Below are 25,726 nucleotides of genomic sequence, written 5' to 3'. Positions count from 1 at the left end.
GGAAAGAGAAAGAAAAGGAGGAAAAGAAAAGGAAAGGGGAAGGAAAGGAGGGAAAGAAAGAGGGCAAAGACATGGGGGGAGGGAGGAGGCTCTCCCACCCCCCAAACTCCCCCACTCAAGCCTCTGCCACCCCCGTGGATCCATCACTTACCACGGGAGGTGGCGGGGGACCTCTTCTGGCCTCCCCTGGGCCGCAGCACTCCAGCGGTGGCCCGGGGAGGCATCAGCAGGCCTCCTCAGGCCTCCCCGGGGCCGCAGCGCTCTGGCGCAGGCCCCGGGAAGGCAACAACAGGCCTCCTTAGGCCTCCCTGGGGCCGCAGCGCAGGAAGCTGGGGGCGGGGCTTGCTGCCACCACCATTTGTGCCAGCTCCTGGGCTCCCGGAGCAGTGCTCCAGCATGCTCTGGCCCCAAAAGACCCCTGGATACAGTAATGAAACCACCTCTAGACTAAAACAAGTTTAATTACGTGTGGGTGGCTGTTTAATTCTAGGCATTCTTGGAGGAAATGGATTCTCTAGACCCATTTCAATGTAGGCTCAAATCTGTTCTGAGGACTAACATGGCCTCAGTTGCTCTGATGGACAACCTTCACTTGGGGAAGACAGTGGCAGCCTTTGGCACCATCAACCTGTTGGAATACAAAAGGTCTATAGTGCACCTACTTGAAGAAGATCAGAAGAACAGCCTACAGGGGACAGCTGAAAGACGGCTAGTTAGCATAGGTAGATTAGGGACTTCCCACAATTTCAAATTATGTCTTCTTTGGAGACTTCCTGCTCCAAATGAGCCCTTCCCCTTTACATTCCGGTCTCTCACAGCAGTTAGTCAGTTAGTTAAGCCTCTCCCTCCCTCCTCTGTTCTATCAGAGTTTATTTCTTCTTCAGTAAACCAAGTTACTTTCTTTAAACAGTTGGTACTCAGTTCCTCTGCATGTTTAAACTCTGCGAACACAACCATGGTATCAGTTCCAGAAGGTGATGCTCTGGTGTGTGTGTGTTGGTATTTAATGTCACGGTTTCTTTGCTATAAAGTATTGCAGGGTTCAGTCTTGTTCCCTGATCTATGCATACCTCCTGAATGGAGGTGGCTGGCAGTCAGAGACAAGACGTTTTCTCTGGTGGAGTCCCAGTTGCAGAATACCTTATCCATAGAAATGTGTTGCTATTTAGGATTCTTGTGAAAATTTCTTTTTTTACCCATGCTTTAAAAAAAAAAAAACTGATGACCTTAAGAACTTGTTTGACTGCTGGAACTGCTTCATGATTAAAATATTAAATGAATGCTCTATTTGTAATTTAATTTATTTATTTTAAACATTTCTGTCCTGCTTTTCTCCCAAAGCCAGACTTAAAGCTGTGCTAGTTGTTTTAGTGCTGAACTGATTTTAGCTGGATCTCAACTATTCCTTGCATTTGGGCTTTGCATTTCAGGGTTGCTGTTGTAGCATTCCATTGCTATAATTTTTTTTGCTGTTTTATAAATTGCATTAAGTTGTTATTTTTGTGTCTTTTAATGGAATTTTATATTTATGACATTTGTTGTAACCTGCCTTGGACATTAATGTAGAGGGGCAGAAAACAAATGCGCTTAACAAATAAAGTTTCACCCTTGGGGCATTTCAAACTACTGCTTTATTTTTATGAACTGCCATTTGCACTATTCATAAATGCCAGCTAGGCTTTTGAAAGCAGAAGGCTTGAGGTAGCCAATACAGTTTCTCAGGAGTGTACATGAAAAGCCTATTTTTGCAGAATGGTGTCTAGCAATTACTTTGCTCTAGCAGACTGAAACAGCATTACTGCATCATGTCAACATGGTTGCATTGACAAAATACCATACCTCTGGATCTTTCCATATGCTGGGGTTTTTGTGCATCAAATGAAAGCTTACTGCTACCCAAGAACCTAGGAAGCAATCACAGTGGGAAAGGGGACAAGTTAAGGATGACCTGGAATCATGTCAGCAACCACTCTTATAGACCCAAGCTTGTTTATTTTATGTTCATGTTGGTAAGACTGGGATAAATACTAAGTGTTAAGATAGTTTTGAGATGGTTGAGTTCATGCATCCTGAATTCCTTTAGGAGTAATTTTCAACTACTGAAGGGCTTTTGCTGTTTACTCTGCAATAGACTTGTATACAGTCTCTTAAATACCTCTGTTCCACTGAATTTATTGAACTGAATGTCCAACTCATTGTTGGTAGTAGGACTGTGTAGCAGTCGTGAAAAAAGATGAATCAGCGGATGACATCTGAAGATAGGCTTTGGAAGGCAGGTAATTGGACACATGGTAAGGATTGCCCATGTACAGAAGATCTGTTCTGTCTCCCTTTCAGGTGCTAGTGAAGATGGTAGCAAAGTACATTACATGTATGCTATATGGAGAAGTTTGCAGAAGATTGCAGTGCAATCCTAAGCATGTTTATTTAGAAATAAGATCCAAGTGGGTAGCTGTGTTGGTCTGAAGCAGTAGAACAAAGTTTGAGTCCAGTGGCACCTTAAAGACCAACATAGTTTAATTCTGGGCATAGCTTTCGTGTGCAAGGCACACTTCCTCACATGAAAGCTTATACCTTGAATAAAACCTTGTTGGTCTTAAAGGTGCCACTGGACTCAAACTTTGTTCTATTTAGAAATAAGTTGCACTGAGATCACTGGGGCTTATCTCCCTTATATATAAAAGCCGAATGGTGGTGGCACTTCTCTAGAACATTCCACATGCTCCGGAATTAGGGTTGCCAAGTCAAAAAAACTCACCGGTGGGGGAGCATCGCCAGGCTCTGGGAGCTGTCTCCGGATGTGTGCGCTGCCAGCACATCACCGGAAGTGACGCGCGACGTCGACCACGTTGAGGGCGTGGCCCCGATCGTCGGAGGGAAAACCATAGAGTTTCCGCAGTGGTGGAAATCGGGCCTCCAAAGCGGGGGTTTACCCGCCACCCGCCCCCACTTGGCAGCCCTATCCAGAACTGGTTGGCACCCTGATGTGTCACTCAGAATCTGTCCCTATCCACTGGCTCCATTGCTTGAGTCTTGCCTCCAACATTCTAAACAGTTTGCTGTTCCTCTCCCCCCCATAGCCAGTCAGAACACAGAGGTTATTTGTGTATGCGACTTGATTGGCTTTTGCCTCTAACATTCTAAACTGTTTCCTGTTCTGAGGTAAAATGTGTCCAATCTCCAGGTGAGGGCTGGAGATCACTCAGAATTACAACTGCTTTCCAGATGGCAGAGATCAGTTGAAATGGAGAAAATGGTGGGTTCTGTATCCTTATATGCTGCTGAGGTGGCCCCCGTATGACAGCCAATGTGACGTAGCAGTCAGGACTTCAGAGAACGGGAGATGCTGCAGGTGTGTGGGGGGTGGAAAGCTGAAGAGTGAGGGGGAAATAAAGATAGGTTGCTGATTGGCTGGGAAGGAGATAGGGTTGCTAACTCCAGGTGGGAAATTCCTGGAGATGTGAGGGATGGAGCCTGGAGAGGGTGAGGTTTCAGGAGGCATGGGACCTCGGACAGGTACAAAGCCATACACTCCACCCTCCAAACCAACCATTCCCTTCTGGGGAACCATCGTTGCCAATCTCCAGGTGAAGGCTGGAGACCACTCAAAATTACAACTGTTCTTTAGGTAGCAGAGATCAGTTCCTCTGGAGAAAATGGTGGACTCAGTGTCATTACACCCTGCTGAGGTTGCCACAGCAAATTGACACTGAGGGGCACCCGCCCAGAGCCTCTTTCTAGAGGCCATTGTATTTATTTCCACAACGAGCCTTTTTCCTAGTTCCTTAATATTTAGGATTGCAGCCATTATACCACTTTGAACATGTCATCAGTTTTACAATGGTATTTAAGCTACTCAAAACTGATTCTCCTCTGCATGGGATATGAGTGGATCTAGAGTTCTAGAAACAAGTTTTGGCTACAAAGGTAGAAGAGACCCAAACAAACCTTCTCGTAAAGTCCGCCCATCGAAAAATGTAATGGGTTTGCTGAGTTGTCGGGACACTCCTGGTACTGGAGGGTAAAGGCGAAGGCTCTCTTTAATGCACATAGTACAGTAAGTCATCTTACTGAGGTCATCCCTGGAAAATTCAAAGACAGGATAAGCCAATAAAGTAGTGAAACTCCTCCAGAGATATTCACATAGGCAGCATTTTCAGAAAAATGGCACATTATATGATTCTTGTGTCTGCTGATTATTGCTCCAGCAGATCTTGATATTGGTATTCCCTTTACTTACTTTCACTCTTTTGCATGGTTTATCACACCATAGTAATGGGGAGCTTTGAGGGCCTACTACACACATCATTGCTGGAGTTCCAGCGGTAAGGCCATGGATGAAAACCTGCTAGCCTGTCCCATGTGGGGGGCCCCATTATGCAGACACCTGTGGTTAGCAACAAAGGAAGGAATCCATTTGCTAATAATCATGAGCACAGAGAACATGTGAAACAAAGTCAGCTTTTATTGAACAGTTCTGGTTGCAGTTGAACTGTGTTGCCGAAACATGAGGTCATGAACTCTTTAACATTCTTACAGGCCCTTGTCAATTGAAAACTACATGACAGTCAGCAGGGCAACATGGCAGTCAGCAGGGCAACAGGGGCAGCTTTCCTTAGCAATGCATCTCCTGTTGGATACAGCTGCTCCTGTTACTTTACCATTCTGGAAAGCATAGGAAACTGGCAAGGGAAAAGATGACAATTCCACATATGATTTCTCAGTGGTGATTATGTCTGATTTAGCCCTCACTTGTGGGGATCACAGCTGATTGGGAAGTACGTCCTTGCTTCTGTGACAGCCTGAGGATAAATAATAGAAACATGGGATGATTAGGCAGAAGGACACTCCCATCTAATGGACAATGAGGGGCTGCAAAAGGATGCGTCCACTTTGGAGTTTTTCCTCAGCCACTCCCCCACTGGTTGTACACTCACCTAGTAGTTCCATTCATGTCTACATTTGAAGGAAGGATGATGCTGATGACCCTATGATAATATTCACCAACCCAATGCAGTGAATTGCACTGAAATTCTAATTATAGTTACTCTTTGTTCTCCTCCTCACTCTCGTATTCTAAAACAGCGAAGCAATTTGATAATTTGACTATAGGAGAAGTCAAGGGGGGGGGGTTGGTTTACCTCTAGAAGTAAAAAAACCCCCCAATTTTAGACTGTTTCTTAGCAGGGACAGGGGCTAACTCTTCAGTATCTCTTGGACGCTTCACTGAAGCAATAAATTATCCTGCTTCTTTAGCTGGTCCAAGTCCCAGTGTTTATATTAGAGTTCGCAATAATATAACAGTGTAGCAAAAACAAAGCAAGGAATTCTAAGCAGTAGAGAGGATAATTGAAGACTAATGAGCACACACTAAAAAGTTCATTTAACTGTTTTTGGCTTCCATATCTTCAGCTAAAAGTTCATAAAGCACGTAAGCCGGCAGCCTAGTTAAAAGTTATGTCAGGAGGATTTGTCAGGAGAAGATAAAACGTTATAAAACATTTAGGAGTTGGAGCTTCTCCCAACACGTCTTGCTGCAAGCCAGCCAGAACCGGAACTCCTCGGATAAGTCTCTAACTAGGCCTTATGCATTTGCCAGTAAAGTAATAAGAGTTCAGTGGTTCCAGGCCTTTCTTCCCAGAACTCTCCTGATACAGTCAAACATAAACACAACCTGTACCTGGAGTTTCATTCTTATGACAGGATTCCGAGAAACTCTTTATTCCAAGTTTCAAACTTCACTGGTGCCTATGGTTGCCAGGCCACAGCATGAAATGCCTGGCAGCATTTTGGGCATGGGAACTGGCATGCCAACTAGGGCTGCCAACCTCCAGATGGAGCCTGGTGGTCTCCCACTATTACACTTGATATCCGGACAACAGAGATCAGGGGAAAATGGCTGCTTTTGAGGGCGGACTCTATGGCATTGTAACCTGCTAAAGTCCCTTCCCTCCCGACACTCCACCATTCCTAGGATCCACCCCCAAAATCTCTAGGCATTTCCTTACCCAGAGTTGGTAACCTTAGTGCCAATGTCACGCATGCAGATGCCACTTCCAGTGAAAACTGGATGTGATGACATGAGATTGGGGAGGGGGACACTCTGGGATTTGCAAAACCTCTATGGTAAAACCATATATAAAGAGTGTTCAAAGCTCCACTGGTTCCTTGCAGGGAATTAGCCCCACCACGAGCCAAGAGGCTAGCCTGGAATACACCCTAATTTCTTTCACAGGGATCTTCACACTGAATCAGTCACAGGGTGCGTTCAGACGGGGCATTTGCAACGGTATAGGTGCCGGTTGGAATTGGTGTACTTACCAGCATTCACATGGCAAACATCTGCCTTCCGTCCCTAAACGTTGCAAAGAGCTTTAAACCGTTGTATTCTGCCACTAGGTCCCCAAGTGGCGGTATCCTGAGTGCTATGGTTGTAATCGCTTTACCCCCCCCCCCAATCGCTCTCCACCGTTGTAGAGCCACTTCCGTTCGGAAGCCCGAGGCTTCCGATTTTCGCCCACCATTTTTTTTTTAGGTCGGCGATATGTGCTTGGGCAAAGCTTCGCCCCCGGCGTTTGTTTAAAAAAGAAAGAAAAAGGTCCTTAGTTTAAGGTGTTAGAGGAGTCCGAGACCTCAGGGAGGCCAGTTTGGTCTTTAAACTTTAAAGGTATGTCCTCTCTTCAGGGCATGCTTTTCAGGACAGGGTGTTTTGCGCATGCGCGAAGATCGCCATTCTGTGGATGGCTGCCTATGCGCATGTGCAAACTGAGTTTAAAAAACAAAAACAAACCACCGACGCCCGCTGTGTGTGAATAGGCACACAGCGATGGGCTCCGCAGATCGAAGGTAAGTGTGATTGTGTTTCAGCCGGCATAAACTGCAACGGTTCCAACCGGTACAGTTTCTGCCGGCTGAAACGCCCCATCTGAATGCACCCATAGTCTCCTCCATCTCCCCCTCCCCAATCCCTCTGCTCCTTTCGGCTTTCAGATGGCCCACACTTCTCTGATCCCACACGTCTCAAGAAGTGTTCCCTCTAAGCTGAGTTAGTGTGAGCTAGCTCACAGTTTTTGAGCCTCTGGCTCACACATTTTTGTCTTAGCTCAGAAAGGATGGCTCCAGAGCAATCTAATTTATGCAGTAGCCAAATCACTCGCTCACAGCTTTAATGCCAGTAGCTCACAAAGTAGAATTTTTGCTGACAACAAGACTCCATAGCTTAGAAGGGAGCATTGATCTCAAGTATCAATATCAGCCCAGCCTGGAGTAACTGGATTGGTGTTAAAGGAACACAATCCATTTCAAGTATTTTCTGTAGTACTAAAAGAGGGCCATAGCCAGAGCTGCTGGGGTAGGGTCCTTTTCTACTCGATGGTGGAGGGCAGAAAGAACAGTACCAATTATCAGGTTTGTCAGATCTCCTTGCTCTGGGACCCATAGAGCAAGAAGGAAGACCTTGTCCTACTGGAGCAAGGGTTGGGGCCATATTTTCTGGAGCTTTCTATCAAAAATACTCAGAGCAAACAGGCAATATGATTGACATCTTGCAATTCCTTCTAACTTGAATTCCAACATACAAGCATTGATTCTCCAATAATAGAGGAGAAGTTAAAAAGGGAAAATATAATATCCTGGTGGGAAAAGGCAATGTTGCAAGACAGATTTAAAAAAGACACGGTGAGAGGCTTTGAAAGTAGTAACAATGAGTTAGATAAAATATGGCTGTCCACAAGTGATAAATTGATACCGAAATTATATAGTTTCCTATTGGATGATTTTGAAAAAGACGAGGAAGTGAAAAGAGTTATGAGTGTCTGGATAAAAGATATAGGGAAAAAGATAGATTTAGATATGTGGACCAAAACCTGGGACTCAGTTAAGTATATGAGAGCCGTAGCCTATAAAGAGAATGTTTATAAAATGTTCCAAAGGTGGCATTGGTCCTCGGAAAAAATAGCCAAATGTTACCCCGGATATTCCAGCCAATGTTGGAAATGTAAGGCCAATATAGGGACCTTCTTCCATATGTGGTGGTCACGTAGTAAAATTCAGGAATATTGGAGAATGGTGAGGAGATTGATCCAAGATATAATGGAGAAAAATATAGCACTGGAACCGGAAATATACTTATTAAATATGTTACCTAAGGGTTATAAACAGCAGGATAAATATGTAATAGTATATATAATAACAGCTGCCCGTTTATTACTGGCCAAGAATTGGAAACTAGACATAATACCGACGAGGGAGGATTTAGTGGTTAAAGTGTTAGATCTAGCACAAATGGACAATCTAAGCCTGAAGCTGCAAAACAAATATGAAAAAGTGTATAACAAAAGATGGACTAAGGTGTATGAATGGATTGAGACATTGAGCGTATGAGACTCTACCATACATGTTAATTTTATATTGGAATGTAAATATTGTAAAACCAAATAAAAATATTATTAAAAAAGAAAAAGAAAGCCAGGTTGCAATCTGCAAGAAGATGTATTAGGAGTCGAAGGTGAGGCAAAGGGAAGGAAGAGATTAATTCCTCTCCCCCAACATATATCTATTTTTATCTCCTACTTTTCTCCTCTCCCTTTACTGTTGGCTGGCAGTGGAGGTGAGCAGTGAGGAGGCGGCAAAGAGGGGGTGAATGGTATTGGCCAGCAGGAAGGGATGCCCAAGCAAGTCTCTGCAGTTCCAAAGACCAGCTGAGTCACATTTGGCAATGAGGCTACCAGTGGAAGCTTGAGTTGGGCTAGAGGGTCCCACTTGCCCCAGCTGAAGGCAATGCATCACTGTTATGCCTGGTTTTCTTGAGAAGACATCAGTCTCCTCCTAAAATGTGGGTGCGGTAGAAAAACTATGCAATAAAACATGAAAGCTCACCATTGAATGGTGTCAGGGTCCTCCAGAACAGCCTTTATCTCTTCTCTACATTTCTGCTGGTGCTCTGGGTTCTGAGCAAGGCAGTACAACATCCAGGAGATCCCACTGGCTGTGGTATCATGTCCCTCAAACATGAAAGTGTCCACCTCAGCACGGAGGTCTTCATCAGATAGTCCAACTCCATTTTCATCCTGAAAAATGATAAACGTCTGTAGTGGTAGCATTTTACCCAGGAATGAGGTTTTTCTGTCTCTCGCTGCTGCAGCTGGTATCAGGAGAAAACAGTATGTGCATGATTTGCAGCATTCGTTTTCACAGAATGTGAGTTTACTTGGCACAGAATTACTTGATAGGGAACATTCCTGAACAGGAATCCTGAACAGTGAAAATGGGTATCTGAGAAAATTATCCAGGATGGAACTATGGGTAAGAGAAAGGAGGGCCTAAGAGAAATTCATACGGCCCACATACAGAACAAGCTGCATGCTGTCAGCACACAAAAAGCGAATAGGCACAAGGCCTTTGGATGCATGGGGACATGAGACAGGGGGACAGAAGTATAGACTGGGAGTCATCTATGCTACTTCTAACTTGTTCAAGCTATTCACAACTGGGCACTGGGGAACCTGAGCTTCTGGAAGGCAGGGAGGCAGTAGATCATAGACAGTTTTACTTCTTTACCAGGAACTGGAACAAAGATAATGATCCAGTGGTGAACATGTCTTATCAAAAAAGAAAAATTAAGCTATTTATTCCTATCTTTATGTATTTATGTAGAAAAGTAGCAGGTCGTCTACTACTACTACTACTACTACCATTATTAAATGGTATGATCCCAACAAATAATCATATGAGATCAGCGGGACACAGCAGATCTAAGGCCTCTTTATAGGTCAAAACTAGCACAGTAAAACAAGGGCTCCTTAATGCCCCTTAAAAATCACATAGAAATAACTGCCATAACCAATCATGGAATTAATGATTTTTCTAATACTCACTTTGGCACAGAGAAGGATGTCAAGAAAATCCAGGTGTCTCTTTGTCTGGATTTTTTGTCGCTCTTCCTCCGTTCTCAGACATTCCTTTCTGTCATTAATTATCTTATCTGCATTATAAAGTTATTATTGTGACTTGCTAGAAATTACTGGCTACAAAAGTTCAAAATGTATATCAAAGTTCTTAGCAGCTATGCCCATTTCTAGATGCTTTGTATGCGTAAATGTTTGTTGGTTGGTTGCTCATGCACATTTATTATGAATGTTTCTGCATGAGTCTAACGGGAAAAAACCCCTATTCACTAAAGACCCCCTAATCATGCTAAATAGTTTTTCAATTTGAACAGCTTGGTGATTATTGTTATGCTACAAACCCTAACCCTGACTATGGGAAATTCCCATTGATCTGTGTTGGTCTACCATTCATAGATCTATATAGGAAAATACGAGACCTATATGAGACCTATATGCAATATGTGGTAAACCAACTTTCCTTCTTCAAGCTTTTGCATCCTGAATTCTTGAATTCTGAGAAAAAATAAATATCCATGTATGTGTTATTATTTTAGCATATTATGATGACTGTGTGCTGGCTTTAAGAAACACTTTCTTCTCTAAGAAATTGGTGTGTGGAATTTAGGTTCATTGCAGCAGCTTCACTGCCTCAGCGGATGTGCCTGCTACACCTTTCCATCAAATACAAGTAGGAATCAGGGGTGTGCCTTGGACTGATTTAAATTGTTCCTCATGGATCAGATACAAAGGTTGCTGTTGGACACCAGTGTGGAAGCTGTCCCGTGGGGTTTATACACAGGTTGGAGATAGGCTTGCCAAGTCCCCCCAGAGGCCCGTTACCCGCCACCAGCAGATCGCGCCCGGGGGGAACCCCACCCCCAAAGCACGTGACGTGCACGTCGCCCGGAGGTGACGCGATCGCGTTGGGGGCGGGGCCACGGTCATCCGAGGAAAAACTCTATGGTTTCCCCTTGGATAGTCGTGGCCCCTCCCCCAGCGTGCCCGGCGTGGTTGCGTCACTTCCGGGTGACGTGATTGCGGCGCATGCGCGCACTCCCGAAGCGGCGCTGGAGTCCCCCGCTCCAGTGCTGCTTCAGACTTGGCAACCCTAGTTGGAGTCCAGTGTGGAAGCTGTCTCATGTTATTCAATCTCTGTGTAAAGCCTTTAGGAGAAACCATTCAAAGCTTTGGGAACTGGTTCATCAATACGTTGATGACACCCTGCTCAATAACTCTCTATACAAATCCTTGGTGATGCAGTAAAGGTCTTGAGCCACTATGCAACTGCTGTGGTTACAGTGACAATGCATCACTCACTACATCTTGGAAGTAGTGTTGATCATCTTAACTCACCAAGACAATTAGGTGGAAGAGGTCTCCTGAAAGTTAAGCAAGCAGTTGAAAAAGAGCACTGAATGACTACACCAAGAAAAGCAAAGAGAAAAGCAACTTCTAGTTGAAGTGTACAAGGCAGAATTATTTAAGGTTATGGAAACCAAAGATTATAAAAAGATTTAAATCAAAACCCATTTTGATAAGTGGAAGAAAAAGCATGTGCATGGGCAGTATTTGAAAGGCACAGAGTACAAAGTTGATAGTGAAAATACCTGGAAGTGGCTCCAAAATGGGCACTTGAAGAAAGAAATGTAAGAGCTCATTCTAGCTGCACAAGAGCAGGGACTTGAAATGAATAGTATGAAAGCCAAGATTCAGAAGACCAGTGATAACAGTAAATGTCGACTTTGCAAGACAAAGGATGAAACAGTCGACCACATGGTAAGTGCCTGCAGTAAAATTGCTCAGACTGACTATAAAGAACATCCCAATAGAGTTGCAGTTATGTTCCAATGGAATCTTTGCAAGAGGTATGGCTTACCATCAGCCAGAAATTCATCAGAGCACAAACTAGAAAAGATTATGGAGAATGACGAAACAAAGATTCTTTGGGCTTTCCTATTGCAAACAGATAAACATGTGCAGTGTAACACCCCTGATATCACAATTGTAGAAAAAATGAGAAATACAAGTTGGATCATTGACACTGCAATCCCAGAAGACAGCAGAAGAGAAAAAGAAGATCATGAAATATCAAAACCTACAAATACAGTTAAAGTGCCTCTTGGAAAAGAAGGTTACCATCATGCCAATTGTCACTGGAGCAGTGCCTAGAAGTCTCAAGAAACACCTGGATATTCTGGCCTCCGAGCAAACACCAGCTCAGGTCCAGAATATAATGTTGCTTGGAACAGCAAGAATCCTGCAAAAATGCATCTGCAGTTCTCAAGAACTTGGCTAGATCGCAAATTGCAGAACACCATCTACCAGTCAAATATATGACTGTGACAATTCATCATCATCATCTCTGGGCACTGTCTCTCCCCCTATGCTCTGCCATGACACCTTTGCTCATCAGAGCAGAGCCTTCTGCAGGTGCCACCCTGCAAATGGGCAAAATCAACAACTGCCTGCACATGTGCATTCTCTGTTGCATCCCCGACCTTATAAAAATGCCAGTTGGATGAGATCAGGAAGGCTTTCACCCTCCTAGCTTTCCACAAATGATGCATTGTGGAACATATGAAATGTTCAGGAGTGCTTTTATACACAGGTTGTTGGGGCTATACTGTAACAAAATGTTTCAGAAAGATGCTTTTATAAAGGGATACGGACTGTGGACTATACTACTGTGCATAGTATGCACTGTCCATTGATGTAAGTACGATCCCACTATGTAATTTCTGAATTATATTCATGTTAATGCTTACGCTTTATTTCAGCTCTGTTACAGATTTCTGCAATCCAAACCTTATTGCTTTGTTTACTGGATGTCCCATCTAGTTTTCTGTACTGTGTAATCTGCCTCAAGTCTCAGTGAGAAAGGCAGATATTTATTTATTATTTATTTATTTTATTCGAGTTATACCCCGCCCTCCCCGCAATGCGGGCTCAGGGCGGCTTACATAGTGGCAGCGCCAATATAAAACATATAAAACCATTTAAAAAACCCAACAATACAAAAACATTTTTAACAGTTATTGATTAAAGTGCTCTAGCTGTTTGACTTACTATTTCACCGATGGCATATTTTAACTATTCAGCAAACCTCTGCTCCAGGTTGAATACTTCCACATTGTTATTTTTGTCACTCTTTTGTCCCTATTGCTTTGGGTTCCCCCCTTTTTCACATGTGTTTTGCTCCCTCTGGGACTACTAGAGAGAGCAAAACACATTGGGGGGGGGGGGGAACCCTGAAGCAGTAGGGACAAACGAGTGACAAAAGTGACAATGTGGAAGGTCAGTAAACTGACCATGAGGTAAAGTGCAAACCAAAAAACCTCAGAGGCTGTGATACAACAGCACCACTTAGAGGCTACTTAGGATATAAATCTAAGCAACCCTCCCCCCATATTTCTAGTCAAAACAGTTAACATATGCTTCCACAAAATGTTTTCCAAATTTGGATCTGAATCAATTATTGATTATATGTATTTGAAACATTTGTATAAATATCATGTGTGAACTAAAATTCTGAGACAGCACCTTTTGAAGTAGGATGACTTATTAACTGTCACCTCTGAAGAAATTTAATTCAAAGAAGTTGGGTGGTGTATTTAAACTAATTAATTCTATTTTAGGCTCCAGTTTGGGGGCTGCCTTTTTTACTTTTCTGGACTAACTGGGCACTGACTTTTTCTTTTTTCTAAAACACTTGTAGCCCCTCTTTTAGTCAGTGGGGTAGAAACCATAGCATTGCTTGAGTTCATTCCCGCAATCCAAAATCTGGATCTGACAGACAAAGAGACCAGGAAAAGTACCAGTATGGTGGTGTGCAACTTGGCAGGCCTTCCGGAACTGATATCCTTGTGGGCTGAACCAGTAAATAAGATCATTCTGATACAGGATATGGTACATTTTCTCATTTACTAAGAAGCAGAGATCAAAAACAGCTTGAACATAGGAGTTTTCTCTGAGGAGGAAACAAACACAGAATCAGAGAAAACAAACACAGAATACTATCAATGAGTGACTTCCACATGTACTGCTCCACACCTTTTCTCAATGTTATCAGTCACAGAATACCTATTCCTAAAGCAGCATTCAGATCACAGTGTATCTTCAAAACATTCTATATTTTATTGCTGAAATAGGAGAAATAAGTGATGCATAAGTGAAGCTTTGACTATATTAAATGTTTATACTAAAACTATAAACACATGGATTTATTAATTAACATACTTATTTTGCCTTTCCTCCAATCAGCGATAACATATATGCCCCCTCCCCACTGAAGTAGGTTAGGCAAAAGAATAGTGACTTGCCCAAGGGATTTCAACCTGACTCTCCTTGACACTCAAACTATTATGCCACACTCAAACTATTATGCCACATTTCAGCTCCATTTCAAGCACTTTTCTCAACTGCAAGTTGCTTTTATTTCTTTTTTTTAAATGCTTATGTGAGTGATAGTGAATGTTATACAGTAGACCCTTGTCATCCACAAGGGTTCCATTCCTGAGATCACTGTGAATGGCAAAATCTGTGAATAATGGGAGGCAGGGAGGTCTACTACCTCCAGGGATGGATTAGGAAGCCAAAAAAACAAGAATTCTGGAAAGGATCCTGCTCCCTCCCCGCCACAACACCCCACCACGGAGGGAGGCCTGGCCAGGTGAGTCACATGTAGTACTTGTTAAGATAAAGAGATGCAGAATACTTTGCTTAACACTCAGGGAAGTCTTGCTCTCAGAAAAAAAAAATCTTTCCTAGAAATGAAACCATAAAAACTTCTCAGATTCCAGGCTGAGAGGAGATGAGTTTCCTTTTTGGAGACAGGATAAAGATGACCATTTCCCCATCTGCCAGGAAGGGGCAAGATCGATGGCTATTTGGATACCCTGTGTTGGTAATAAAGGTTTTGGGAAATACACCTTGATTTGACTAAGAAAAGGTATGGAGCAGTGCTTGTGGAAGTCACTCCAAATTTCATGATAGGTCAAAGTGAAACCCTCCTACCTGAGAAAGGAAGATTTAAAAGGTCTGGACACCCTGTCAGAAGAGCACAAGTCATGGTCTGGGGAAGAAGGAGCAATGGAGTGAAGTCCCTCTTGACCATCCTCTATTTTCCAAGATTCTAGAAGACTTGTGTCCTTTCCAGGGAAGGGAATGTCAAGGTAACAACCATGATTGTACAACTTAATTAGCCTCATATGTTTTATTTCTTTTTCCTAGTTCTGTAACACCCTGTGGTGTTTTGATATCATTTTCCTATGCTCTTATGCTAGAATAATCAATATGTGATGAGAATGGCACAAAGAACTCTTACAGGAATAACAGAGCCATCCTAAGCAGAGTTAGACCTTCTAAGCCCATTGTCTTCAATGAACTTGGACGGGTATAATTCTGCTTAGAATGGTACCAAAAAGGCTTCTTAGAGCTGCTTTACGGAAAGGGAAACGATAAATATGAACAGTTGCCAGTAATCGTAGTGCAAACTATGCACAGATTTATGCCACTGCACAGAGTGATCATGAGCACAAGATGGATCTGTTGTGCATTTCACAACAGTGAACCATTATGTGGAATGGAATTTCACTGTCTGGGGTACTCAGTTGGATCATTTTAAATTGCTGAACAATATATTTCAAACCAATGAAGGAGACTTCACTCATAGGTCAAAGATTATAAACACTAACCTGTCCATTTGACAGTTGCTGTTGTAACTGAAGGCACATTTCATGATGATATCCAGTGTCATCAAGCTCACATGTTTGAAGAGCTCCACTGATGTCTCTTGTGTAATCAGCTGTTCCCATTTGTCCTAAGTCAGTGGGACAGTACTGGTTCAGAGCTCATATCCCCCATTTGTCCCTCTCAAACAGTGCAAACCAAATTTAGATTGCTTGTTCAAATAAATTATGTGACTTCTTTAGACAAGGAAAAAATATATTTCACAATGCTCTGCCTCCAGTTCACACAAAAAGAGGAGAAAAGCTGCTAAGGTACCTTTAACGGGATGGATACTCCCCGCAGAGCCAGTTATAATTCAGGTGGGGGAGGTTGCTTTGAGAAAACAGCAAAGAAAAGGTTTCACTCCATTACTACAAACCTGCTCTGAAACACAACATTTTCGAAGAAGTTGCCATTTTCTGACCTGCTCCACCTACCAAGGTGCCATTTTGTGACTAGTAGCGCCCAAGGTACTTAAAAAAAATTAAGCAACTCCTGAAATATAAAGTCTATTTTCCCCTGCCCTAGAAATCCCCCCCCCCGGGGGGGGATCACAAAAAATACATACCCTATTTTTTTTTTAAAAAAAAAAACTTTTCTTTCATAGGGTTTTTCTCCATGCTTCTTAGCTGACAGCTTCATTTCTAGTATTTTCCTAGTCTATGCTACATTTCTAGGGAAGAACAAAAACTAGTAACACAACGGGGATGGGGGAATACCTCAAGATATATTTTATTATTCAGGAGTTGTTCTCAATAAGAAAAGGTCGGCAACCTTGCTTCATAGCTGGATACATCCCAGAGTCTATCTCCTGTATCTGCTTTGCCTTGGTAGTTTGTTTCTCAGATCATTTTCCTCTGATTTCTAAGCCCAGCCTACATATTCTTAAACTGATAGATTTCTGTCATCCACACAGTGTCTACTACAAGAGGATCCAAACAAGCATCAATCTTCTTTTCTCCCTATCAGAAACATACTTTTAAAAATTACACATAGCTTAATCTCATATTGTTTAATCACTTGTCAGATATACTTTTACCTTAGTAAAGTGGTTGTTGTTCATGGTATCCAAACCAGATGTAGCCCCTAATGATAACTAAAACATTTCCTTCCCTGGATTTAGTACCTTATGTTGAATAAGAGAGATACCTCAGGTGAAGCTCTAAATTTACTTAGAAGGGTGGGGCAGAACTCTTTTAATAAACACATAAAGCTTGTCAAGAATATCTTTTATATGGAAGCTGTTTCATATATCCCTTCACATGTGATACTTATAATTATTCAGTTATGAGGAAACTTTGCATATATTCAAAAACATTCTCAGCTTTTCTTTTTTTAAAAAAGAGATTAACTGTAAAATCCTATGCAGAGTTACCTCCAAAGTCCATTGATTTCAATGGGCTTAGAAGGGAGTAAATCTATTTAGGACTGCACTGTAAATCATGAGGGTAAAAATGAGTTTCAGGACTAATCTCAACTTCCACTTGGAAGTCTGCAAGCTTCATTATATTTTGTGGGACACCTGCCATCATACCATCACAATGAACTAAACCTATGAAAGATGAAAAAATAACCATGGAAAATTCCCTTATATTTTATAGCTGGAGAAGAAGAGGAGATTGGATTTATACCCCACCCTTCACTACCCAAGGGAATCTCAGAGCGGTTTACAAACTCCTTTCCCTTCCCCTCCCCACAACAGACACCCTGTGAGCAGTGTTCCCTCTAAGCTGAGTTAGTGTGAGCTAGCTCACAGTTTTTTAGCCTCCGGCTCACACATTTTTGTCTCAGCTCAGGAAGGATGGCTCCAGAACACACTAATTTATGCAGTAGCCAAAGCACCTGCTCACAACTTTAATGCCGGTAGCTCACAAAGTAGAATTTTTGCTAACAGGACTCTACAACTTAGAGGGAACATTGCCTGTGAGGTGGGTGGGGCTGAGAGGGCTCTTGACAGAAACTGCTCTTTTTCAAGAACAGCTCTTATCAGAAGGTCACCCAGCCTGGTGCAAGTGGAGGAGTGGAGAATCAAACCCGGTTCTCCCAGATTAGAGTCTGCGCACTTAACCACTACACCAAAGTGGCACAAGCAACACTGCATGCAACCCTCTTGCAAGTTACACATGTATCTATCCTTTAGCTGACATTTGGCTAGAGATGTAAAATTTCCGGAAATCTTGAAGCTCGAAAAAAACGGAAATTTTTGGAAAAATTGAAAAAAAAATGCTACATTAGCATTTCTTTTTTCTTTTCCAAATTGAAAGTCATTCTGTTACTTTAGGAACATAAAATATATTGACTATGGACATTTTTACTTGGCATGAAATTATCACAACTAGCATATTAAATATATAGTATATCCAAACAATTATTACAAACAGAATACCCACCCACATGCAAAAACAAAACTGAAACCTTTTTCTTTTCTTGTGACAATAGCACCTCCTAAAGGAAGAAATGCATCTTGTTCTTGCATTGGAGAGTTCAGTTTGTAACCTAGGACTTGCTTGTTCTCAGTGCACAGAAATTAGATCAATCTAATACCATACATATTTTTTAGAAATGATTTGGAAAATATTTGAACACCTTGTCTTAAAATATTTTATTCATCATGTTAAAATAAAATGTTCCATAATCAATTTTTTTCTTTTCTTTTCTTTTTTCGATTTTTTCAATTTTTTGGCAAAAAAAACCCAAAAAAAATTCCTGAATTTTTCTGTTTTTTTTTTCCGGGCCTTCACATCTTCACATTTTCCGGGCCTTTATCAGCCACTGCTTTCTCTCTTTGATTGAACAAAAAAATCCTTAATACAAATCTTGCACCTCCCATAAGTGCAATTCTGGAAAAGCTAGCAAGGATACAGGGCAATATTTATTACATCACTAGGTCAGGGTGTTCGGACATAGCCAATGGGAGTGAAGCTCAGTGATGTGCTGCGAGTGCCATCAAGTCTACCTGATCTGTAACATAAGAACATAAAAACTAAGAAGAGCCCTGCTGGATTAGAACAGTGGTCCATCTAGCCCAGCATTGTGTCTCACGGAGTGGTCAACCACTTCTTCTGGAGGGCCAACAATAGGGCATAGAGGCTAAAACCTTCTCTATGGTGCCTCCCTGGAACTGGGATTCAGAGGCTGATTGCCTATGAACGTTGAGGTTCCCCTCAGTCAGATGGCTAGTATCTACCTATCCTCCATGAATCTATCTAAACCCCTTTTAAACCTGTCTATCTGCCATCATTACATCCTTGGGCAGCGAGTTCCACATTTTAATCATTCACTTTGTAAAGAAGTTATTTCCTTTTGTGTGTTCTGAATCTACTGCCCATTAGCTTCATAGGTGCCTTCAAGTTTTAGTATTTTGGGAGGAGAAAAATTTCTCTTTGTCAACTCTCTCCACCCCATGCATAGTTACATAGTTATATAAACCTCTATCATGTTCCCCCTTAGTGATCTCTTTCCTAGACTGAAAAGTCCCAGACTCTTCAGCCTTTCATCACAGGGAAGATGCTCCAACCCCCTAACCATCTTGGTTGCCCTCGTCTGCATCTCTTCCAGCTCTACTATGTCCTTTCTGACCAGAATTGTACATAGTATTCCAAATGAGGCCACACCATAGGTCTATACAAGGACATTATAATATCTGCTGTGTTTTGTTCAGACCCTTTCCTGATAATAATAATAATTCAGGTGGATAGCCATGTTGGTCTGAGCAGCAGAACAAAGTTTGAGTCCTCTGGCACCTTTAAGACCAACAAAATCCTGCTACACCACACTAGGTTGAACCTTTAATTGAGCTTATAACCAGTGTTCCCTCTAAGATGAGTTAGTGTGAGGTAGCTCACAGTTCTTTAGCCTCTGGCTCACACATTTTTGTCTTTGCTCAGGAAGGAGGGCTCCAGAGCAGACTAATTTATGCAGGAGCCAAATCGCTCACTCACAACTTTAATGCCAGTAGCTCACAAAGTAGAATTTCTGCTCACTCCACAGCTTAGAGGGAACATTGCTTATGACCCCAAGATCTTTTTCCCTCTTAGTCTCAGCAAGTTCAGATCCCATTCACCTATACTTGAAGTTGGGATTTTTTTTTATCCCAGTGTGCATCACCTCACACTTACCAACACTGAACTTCACTTGCCACATTGTTACTCAGTCACTCAATTTATGGAGGTGCTCTTGGAGCTCTTCACAGCCAGCCTTGGTTTTCACCATCTTGAACAATTTTGTGTCATCTGCAGACTTAGCCATGACACTACTCAGCCCTAGTTCCAGATCATTTATGAACAAATTAAATAGTACCAGCCCCAATACCCATCCTTGTGGGACCCGACAACTTACTTCTCTCCATTGTGAGAGCAGTCCATTTATTCCTGTTCTTTGCTTCCTGTCATTTAATCCATTTTTAATCTGTAAGAGATGACTGCTAAGCTTACTCAGGAGTCTTTGGCGAGGTAACTTGTTAAAAGCCTTGAAAGTCCAAGTATATAATGTCTATCAGGTCACTGTTGCCTACATGCTTGTTCAATTCTCAAAGAACTCCGGGAGGTTGGTGAGTCAGGACTTCCCTTTGCAGAAGCCATGCTGATTTTCCCTCAGTAGGCTTTGTCCTCTCTGTGTCTAACAATTCTAACATATGGCAGGATCACCTGTTCTATAGTACTCCATATTTATTTGGATATCCCTACTTTCACAGGATATTGCTGCATGAGTGGTATGGATTATATGACACTCTAAGTATATCCCAGCACACAGTTTTTTAATTCCACAATTCCTGTGCCAGCACTTACCAGCATTATTTTTGTGGAATCTGCCATCAGTGCCACGTAGGGTTTCAAAATGTTATAATGAAAACCTGGAGTCAGCAGTTTTCGATGCTGCATCCACTTTGGCCCATGGAGCACCAACAAACCTTTCCCTAAGGAGCACATAAATTGCTATATTAGACTATATAAACATACAATTCTGATGGATTACTGAATTATTTATTGTGGTTCTCAGAATTTTCTGCAGTAAAGGAATATCTCTGCTATTTCTAGTACGTCTTCCTCAGTAAGTGGGATTGTACATTTCTTCTAGCATTTATTTATTTATTTTATCAACACTATTATATTGTACCTGTTCTTGTGGTTCAAGGAGGCTTACAAATCACAATTTAAAACATCACAATTTAAAACACATTAAACAACACCCCAAATAACCCTCTCTTTGCAAAAGAGGCCTGCTGTCTATATCCTGTTAAAAGCCCTAGCAAATAAAATGACCTTGCAGAGCCTGCTAAATACTTTTATAGATAGCAGCCCCCCCACACACATACTCAGGGAATCCATTCCCAAAAGTGGGAGCTACAATGCAAAAGACACAGCCTCTTGTTGATGCTAGGCAACCCAACCTGAGTGGAGAACAACCAGTAGGTAGCAGCTTGAGGACCACAGCAGGTGTACTGGGACACATGGGGGGGTGGTCTTTTAGATTTGTGGATACTAGGTTGTAAAGGGTTTCAAGGTCATCATAACCAGTACCTTGAATTGCTTGGAAAGAAACTAGCAGTTACTGCAGCTATTTTAAGATAGGCAAGATATTTTCTTCTCCATTAGCCATTGACAGTAATTGGACTGCCACATTTTGAACTAGTTGCACTTTCTGGGTTGTGTTCAAGGGCAATTCAACATAGATATTGATGACATGACATCCAACTCCAAAGCTGTGGACTATCTCGTTCAGAGGCTCCATATAAATACTGAATATCATGGGTATGAGACCAGAATCCTGCAGAACTCCACAGGAGAAATCCCATACAGATAATTCTGCTCCTTCAGTGGAAACCCTTTATGTCCATTCAGACAGAAAAGACCAGAACCACCAAACACCTGCTCTTCTAATAGCAACTTCATATTCCAACTGATTAATAAGAACAGAGTGGTCAATGGTGCCAAAGGCCGCTGAAAGATCTAACAATATCAACAGGGGTAACTTATCCCTTTTCCAGCTTCTACCAGTTCACCTAAAGCACTTTTGGTTCAGAATTCAGGCCTGAAGCTAGATTAAAATGTGTCAAGGGCAGATGTATCATCCAAGAATCTCTGGAGCTGCTCCACCAATCTGTGTTCTATCTCCTTCCACAGAAAGGGTAAAATAGAGACCAGGCTATAGCTGGTCTTTCTCCACAGTGGGGACCAAAGCAGGTTGCATTATTCTCTCCTCCTTTTTATCTGCACAACCCAGCCCTCCTTACAGTCCACCTCAAAACCTCTAGGGATTCCCCAGCCTGGCACTGGCAACCCTTATCAGGCCTGGCCCCAAGGCTCCCTCCCTCCCTCAAAGGCCAAAAGAGGCCAGGAAAGGGCCCTCCCCCCACCCTTTCACTGACAGAGCCAGTTAGAAGCCTCCCCCCCTTGCTCTGAACATTCTAATCTCTCACCATTGATGTCTGGATTTAGATCCCTGCAGAGGCCATTTCAAAAGGTATTGGGGGGAATTAAACCCTCCCTGAAGGGATTTCTTTACTTCTTGGATTTTTCTGCAGCCACAGGAAGTCTACTGACTATGTAGGAAAAGCTGTTGGGGGAGAGTAAGCCCTCTGTTGGCGGAAATAAGTATCCACACAACCCCCCCTGTGGGAATTAGATATATAGATACTCAAGAGGTTTAGAATACATCTTACATATAATGGAAAGTAGACTGATAGGGTGGTAGTTTCCAGGGAAAGCCGAATTGCCTTTTTTGTATATTGGGCATATTAAGGATCTTAACAAGGACTGGGGGATAGTCCCACTGTGATTAATAAGGGTAAACAGATTTGCCAGTGGGACAGCCCACCAGTCCGCATATTTTTTTAAAAGTTCAGCTGGAATCCCATCTAGACCAGAGGCCTTACCAATCTTCAAGTCAGAAATTAAATCAATTATTTCATCATGGCTTACAGGAGGTCAGTCTGGAACAGTTGAAAGAATAGATTCTTCTTCATGATCTAATGAAGCATTTGGGTCATTAAACATTTCAGAGTAATAATCGACCCATTTTTGAGGAGTAGGTGTAATCGTAGCAGGAGTTGGATTATTTTTCAAGTAACCAGAGAATGTTTGCCAAGGGTTTCCAGTCTTTAACTTTGATTACATTCAGCAAATAGTAAATCTATGTTCAAAGTAATATTTTAAATTGTGGATGTTTTTATCTTGCCTGTAAGTCCTAAATAAGTCCCTGAGAAGTTTTTTCATATTCCTACACTCCAAATCAAACCATTAGTATAAGTAAAATTAGGTATGCAGATCGGTTTAGCTACGGAGTTACAGAAAGCTATTACTTGAGCACAGGGCACATTGTCATCTTCCATAAATCATGTTTTAGCAATAGCTGTTCTAAATTTCAACATCCTATCAGATTGATGTAGGCAGAGTAACTCCTTGCCAGTTTGGGTACTCCATTTGAATTAAGCAAAGTTGTGTTCTTGCCCCCTGTATAGACATATTGCTTCTATATTCACATGCCTTCTCCTGTGATGTCTTTTGATAACATGCTGTGTCTTGTTTCCTGTTGCAAGCCAATCTTATAGTGTATCCCAATCTTATAGCCTATCCCCACACGCAGCTATGGGAACCAATAATTGGGCACACCCATGCCCACTTGCAATTGCCTGATGACCACATCTAATTTGTGCCTGGAATTGGAGTATAATTGTTTTGATCCCTATGGGAGTGAGCTCTCTCTCTTAGCTCTTCTCTTCCTCCTCTTGTCAGAGTCTGTTTTATTGCACCTGAAATGCTGTCCCTTGCGAAACAAAAACCTGCTTTGTGACTTGGAGCACATGGCTTGCACGAAATGGGATTCCTACTCAAAATCCCTTGGTGCTACCTGGATTATCACCATGGACAATCTTGAACTCTTGGATGCTATCCTGACCTTGGTAACTATGTATCTTTAATGTGTAGTTAAGGCAAATTGCCCTAGCCTTTGTTATTTTTGTAATCTTTTGTAGTCTGTTGCTGTGCTCTGTACTGAATAAAGGTCCTGCTTATTTCTAACTTGTCTGTGATGTTGTAACTTGGTTTCCAAGTCTGAGTCTAGTTTTTTTTTTTTTGAATATTTTTTTATTTGCATCATAAATTATTGTTACATTACTTTACTATCCCAATTCTCTTATGATACGTTTTCCCCCTTTTATGTCCCACCCCCCACAAGGTGAGCATCACATAACTACAAATTAAATTTTTAACCATGAGCACATTTTTTTCAATTTTTCAAGTATAACGGAATTAGCTTCTCCATTGTTTACCCACTGAAAGTATATAGACCATTTCTTTTTTATCTCCTTCATTTTTCCATCCCATACCTTATTTTGTTTAATACATTCCAATATATCTGACTGGATATATTCGTATAAATAATCGTTCCATCTATCTAAAGACCACTTCAAACTCTCCTTCCAACCATATGCAATCACAGCATGCGCTGCTAGTAACATTGCTTTAAAGATTTCCTGATTTTGTCTCTCAATGTTACCATTTCCCATTATGCCCATAAATAATAAATCTCCATCTATTTTAAGATCCACTTTACATAACCCTACTATCTTTCCCCGTACCTTTTCCCAGAAATCTCTAACCCTTGGGCATTCCCACCACAGGTGAGAGTACCACCCTTCCTTTGCACCACAGTGCCAACAATTAGGTTTCATACCTTTAATCATGTATGCCAATTGGGCAGGGGTTCTATACCATTTCCAAATTATCTTTCTTTCAAGCTCTCTATATTTTTCTAATTTAATTTTCTTCAAATTCACCATTAGTTTATTGATGTCGTCAGAGATTATTTGTTTTTCTTTATTCCATTTATTTTTTAAGGTTCTTAATATAAACTCCTTATCTTTCACCAATTCAAGGTAAATTTTCCCTGCTAATCCTTTCCTTATTTTATCCACATATAATACCTGTTCTAAATTGTTGTCTTCCCTTTTTATAGCTTCTATATACCTATCTTGTTTAACCAAGTGTGATAGTCCCCTTAGATTTAACCAATAATTTTCCCCTATTCTTTGATTCAGCTCCTGAAGTGGTAGGAGATTCCCTTGAGAATTGTACATATCCTTAACTCTAGTTATGCCTTCCCCCTTAAGGGCTTTCCAGAATTTCGCATTCATCTCCTCCTCCCAAATATACTTAAGTGGGATCCACTTTGAAGTCTGGGGCAACAGAATCGTCCTACACTTCTTCCAAGTCATCAAAGCTGATTTTCTTGGACCCATTGCTTTTCCTATCTCCTTTCGCAAATCTCTAGTGTATATTCCATAGCTACCCACCCCCTTATTAATTGCTGATTCAAATCTTACCCATTTATCCTCCACCATCCATTCCATCGCCATTAGTGCCTTCAACTGAAATGCGTCATAATAGGCTTGTAAGTATGGTAGTCCCCATCCCAAATCATCTTGAGGCATATATACCAATTTTTTTGATATTCTTGCTTTTTTTCTACCGAACACCCAGCTTTTAATCTTTTCATCCCATTTCCCTAATACTTTCTGGTCAATTTCTATTGGGAGTACCTGAAATAGGTATAACATCTTTGGTAATAGGAACATTTTTGCTGCTCTAATTTTCCCCAGAATGCTCAGATGTTTGTTCTTCCATTCCTTCATTTTCTTTATTATCTTTGACCAGGTCTTACTGTAATTAATTTTATGTAACCTCTCTGTATTTTTGTCAAGATATACTCCTAGATACTTAATTTTGCTAACATCTGATTTCATCCCTGTTAAAGCTAATATCTCACTTTTAGTATCCCTATCTACATTGAGAAACATTATTTCAGATTTTTTAATATTAACGCCAAGCCCCGAAATTAACTTGAAATCCTCTAGAATAATTAGCAATTCTCTTATTGCCTGCAATGGGTTAGTTAGTGTCAGTAAAATATCATCCGCAAAGAGGTTTAATTTAAGTTCTTCCTTAGCTATTTGGAATCCCTGAATTCTGCCACTATTTCGAATCCTATCTGCTAGAGGTTCCATTGCCAATGCAAATAACATTGGGGATAGTGGGCAGCCTTGTTTTACTCCTCTCTGAATTAAAATTTCTCTAGTATGCCCTCCATTTATCCTAATTGCTGCTTTGCCATCC

General features: G+C 41.6%; 1 protein-coding gene across 1 annotated transcript in view; it reads right to left on the bottom strand.

The window, feature by feature from the left end:
• LOC107121658 (cytochrome P450 4B1-like) overlaps positions 1-25,726 on the bottom strand; it is a 42,492-nt gene that overhangs the window by 3,001 nt on the left and 13,765 nt on the right. The window contains exons 4-10 of the mRNA XM_015424626.1: positions 20,402-20,529; positions 15,581-15,705; positions 13,703-13,854; positions 9,876-9,982; positions 8,878-9,068; positions 3,949-4,082; positions 1,840-1,904 (exon numbers count right to left, since the gene is read on the bottom strand). Coding sequence (XP_015280112.1) covers positions 1,840-1,904; positions 3,949-4,082; positions 8,878-9,068; positions 9,876-9,982; positions 13,703-13,854; positions 15,581-15,705; positions 20,402-20,529 — 902 coding nt within the window. The remainder of the gene's footprint in view (positions 1-1,839; positions 1,905-3,948; positions 4,083-8,877; positions 9,069-9,875; positions 9,983-13,702; positions 13,855-15,580; positions 15,706-20,401; positions 20,530-25,726) is intronic.

Source organism: Gekko japonicus, unplaced genomic scaffold (assembly GCF_001447785.1).
Source record: "Gekko japonicus isolate JY-2015 unplaced genomic scaffold, Gekko_japonicus_V1.1 scaffold2816, whole genome shotgun sequence".
Lineage (NCBI taxonomy): Eukaryota > Metazoa > Chordata > Lepidosauria > Squamata > Gekkonidae > Gekko > Gekko japonicus.
Note: the sequence above shows the minus strand (reverse complement) of the source record. Positions and strands in the feature narration are given on the sequence as shown.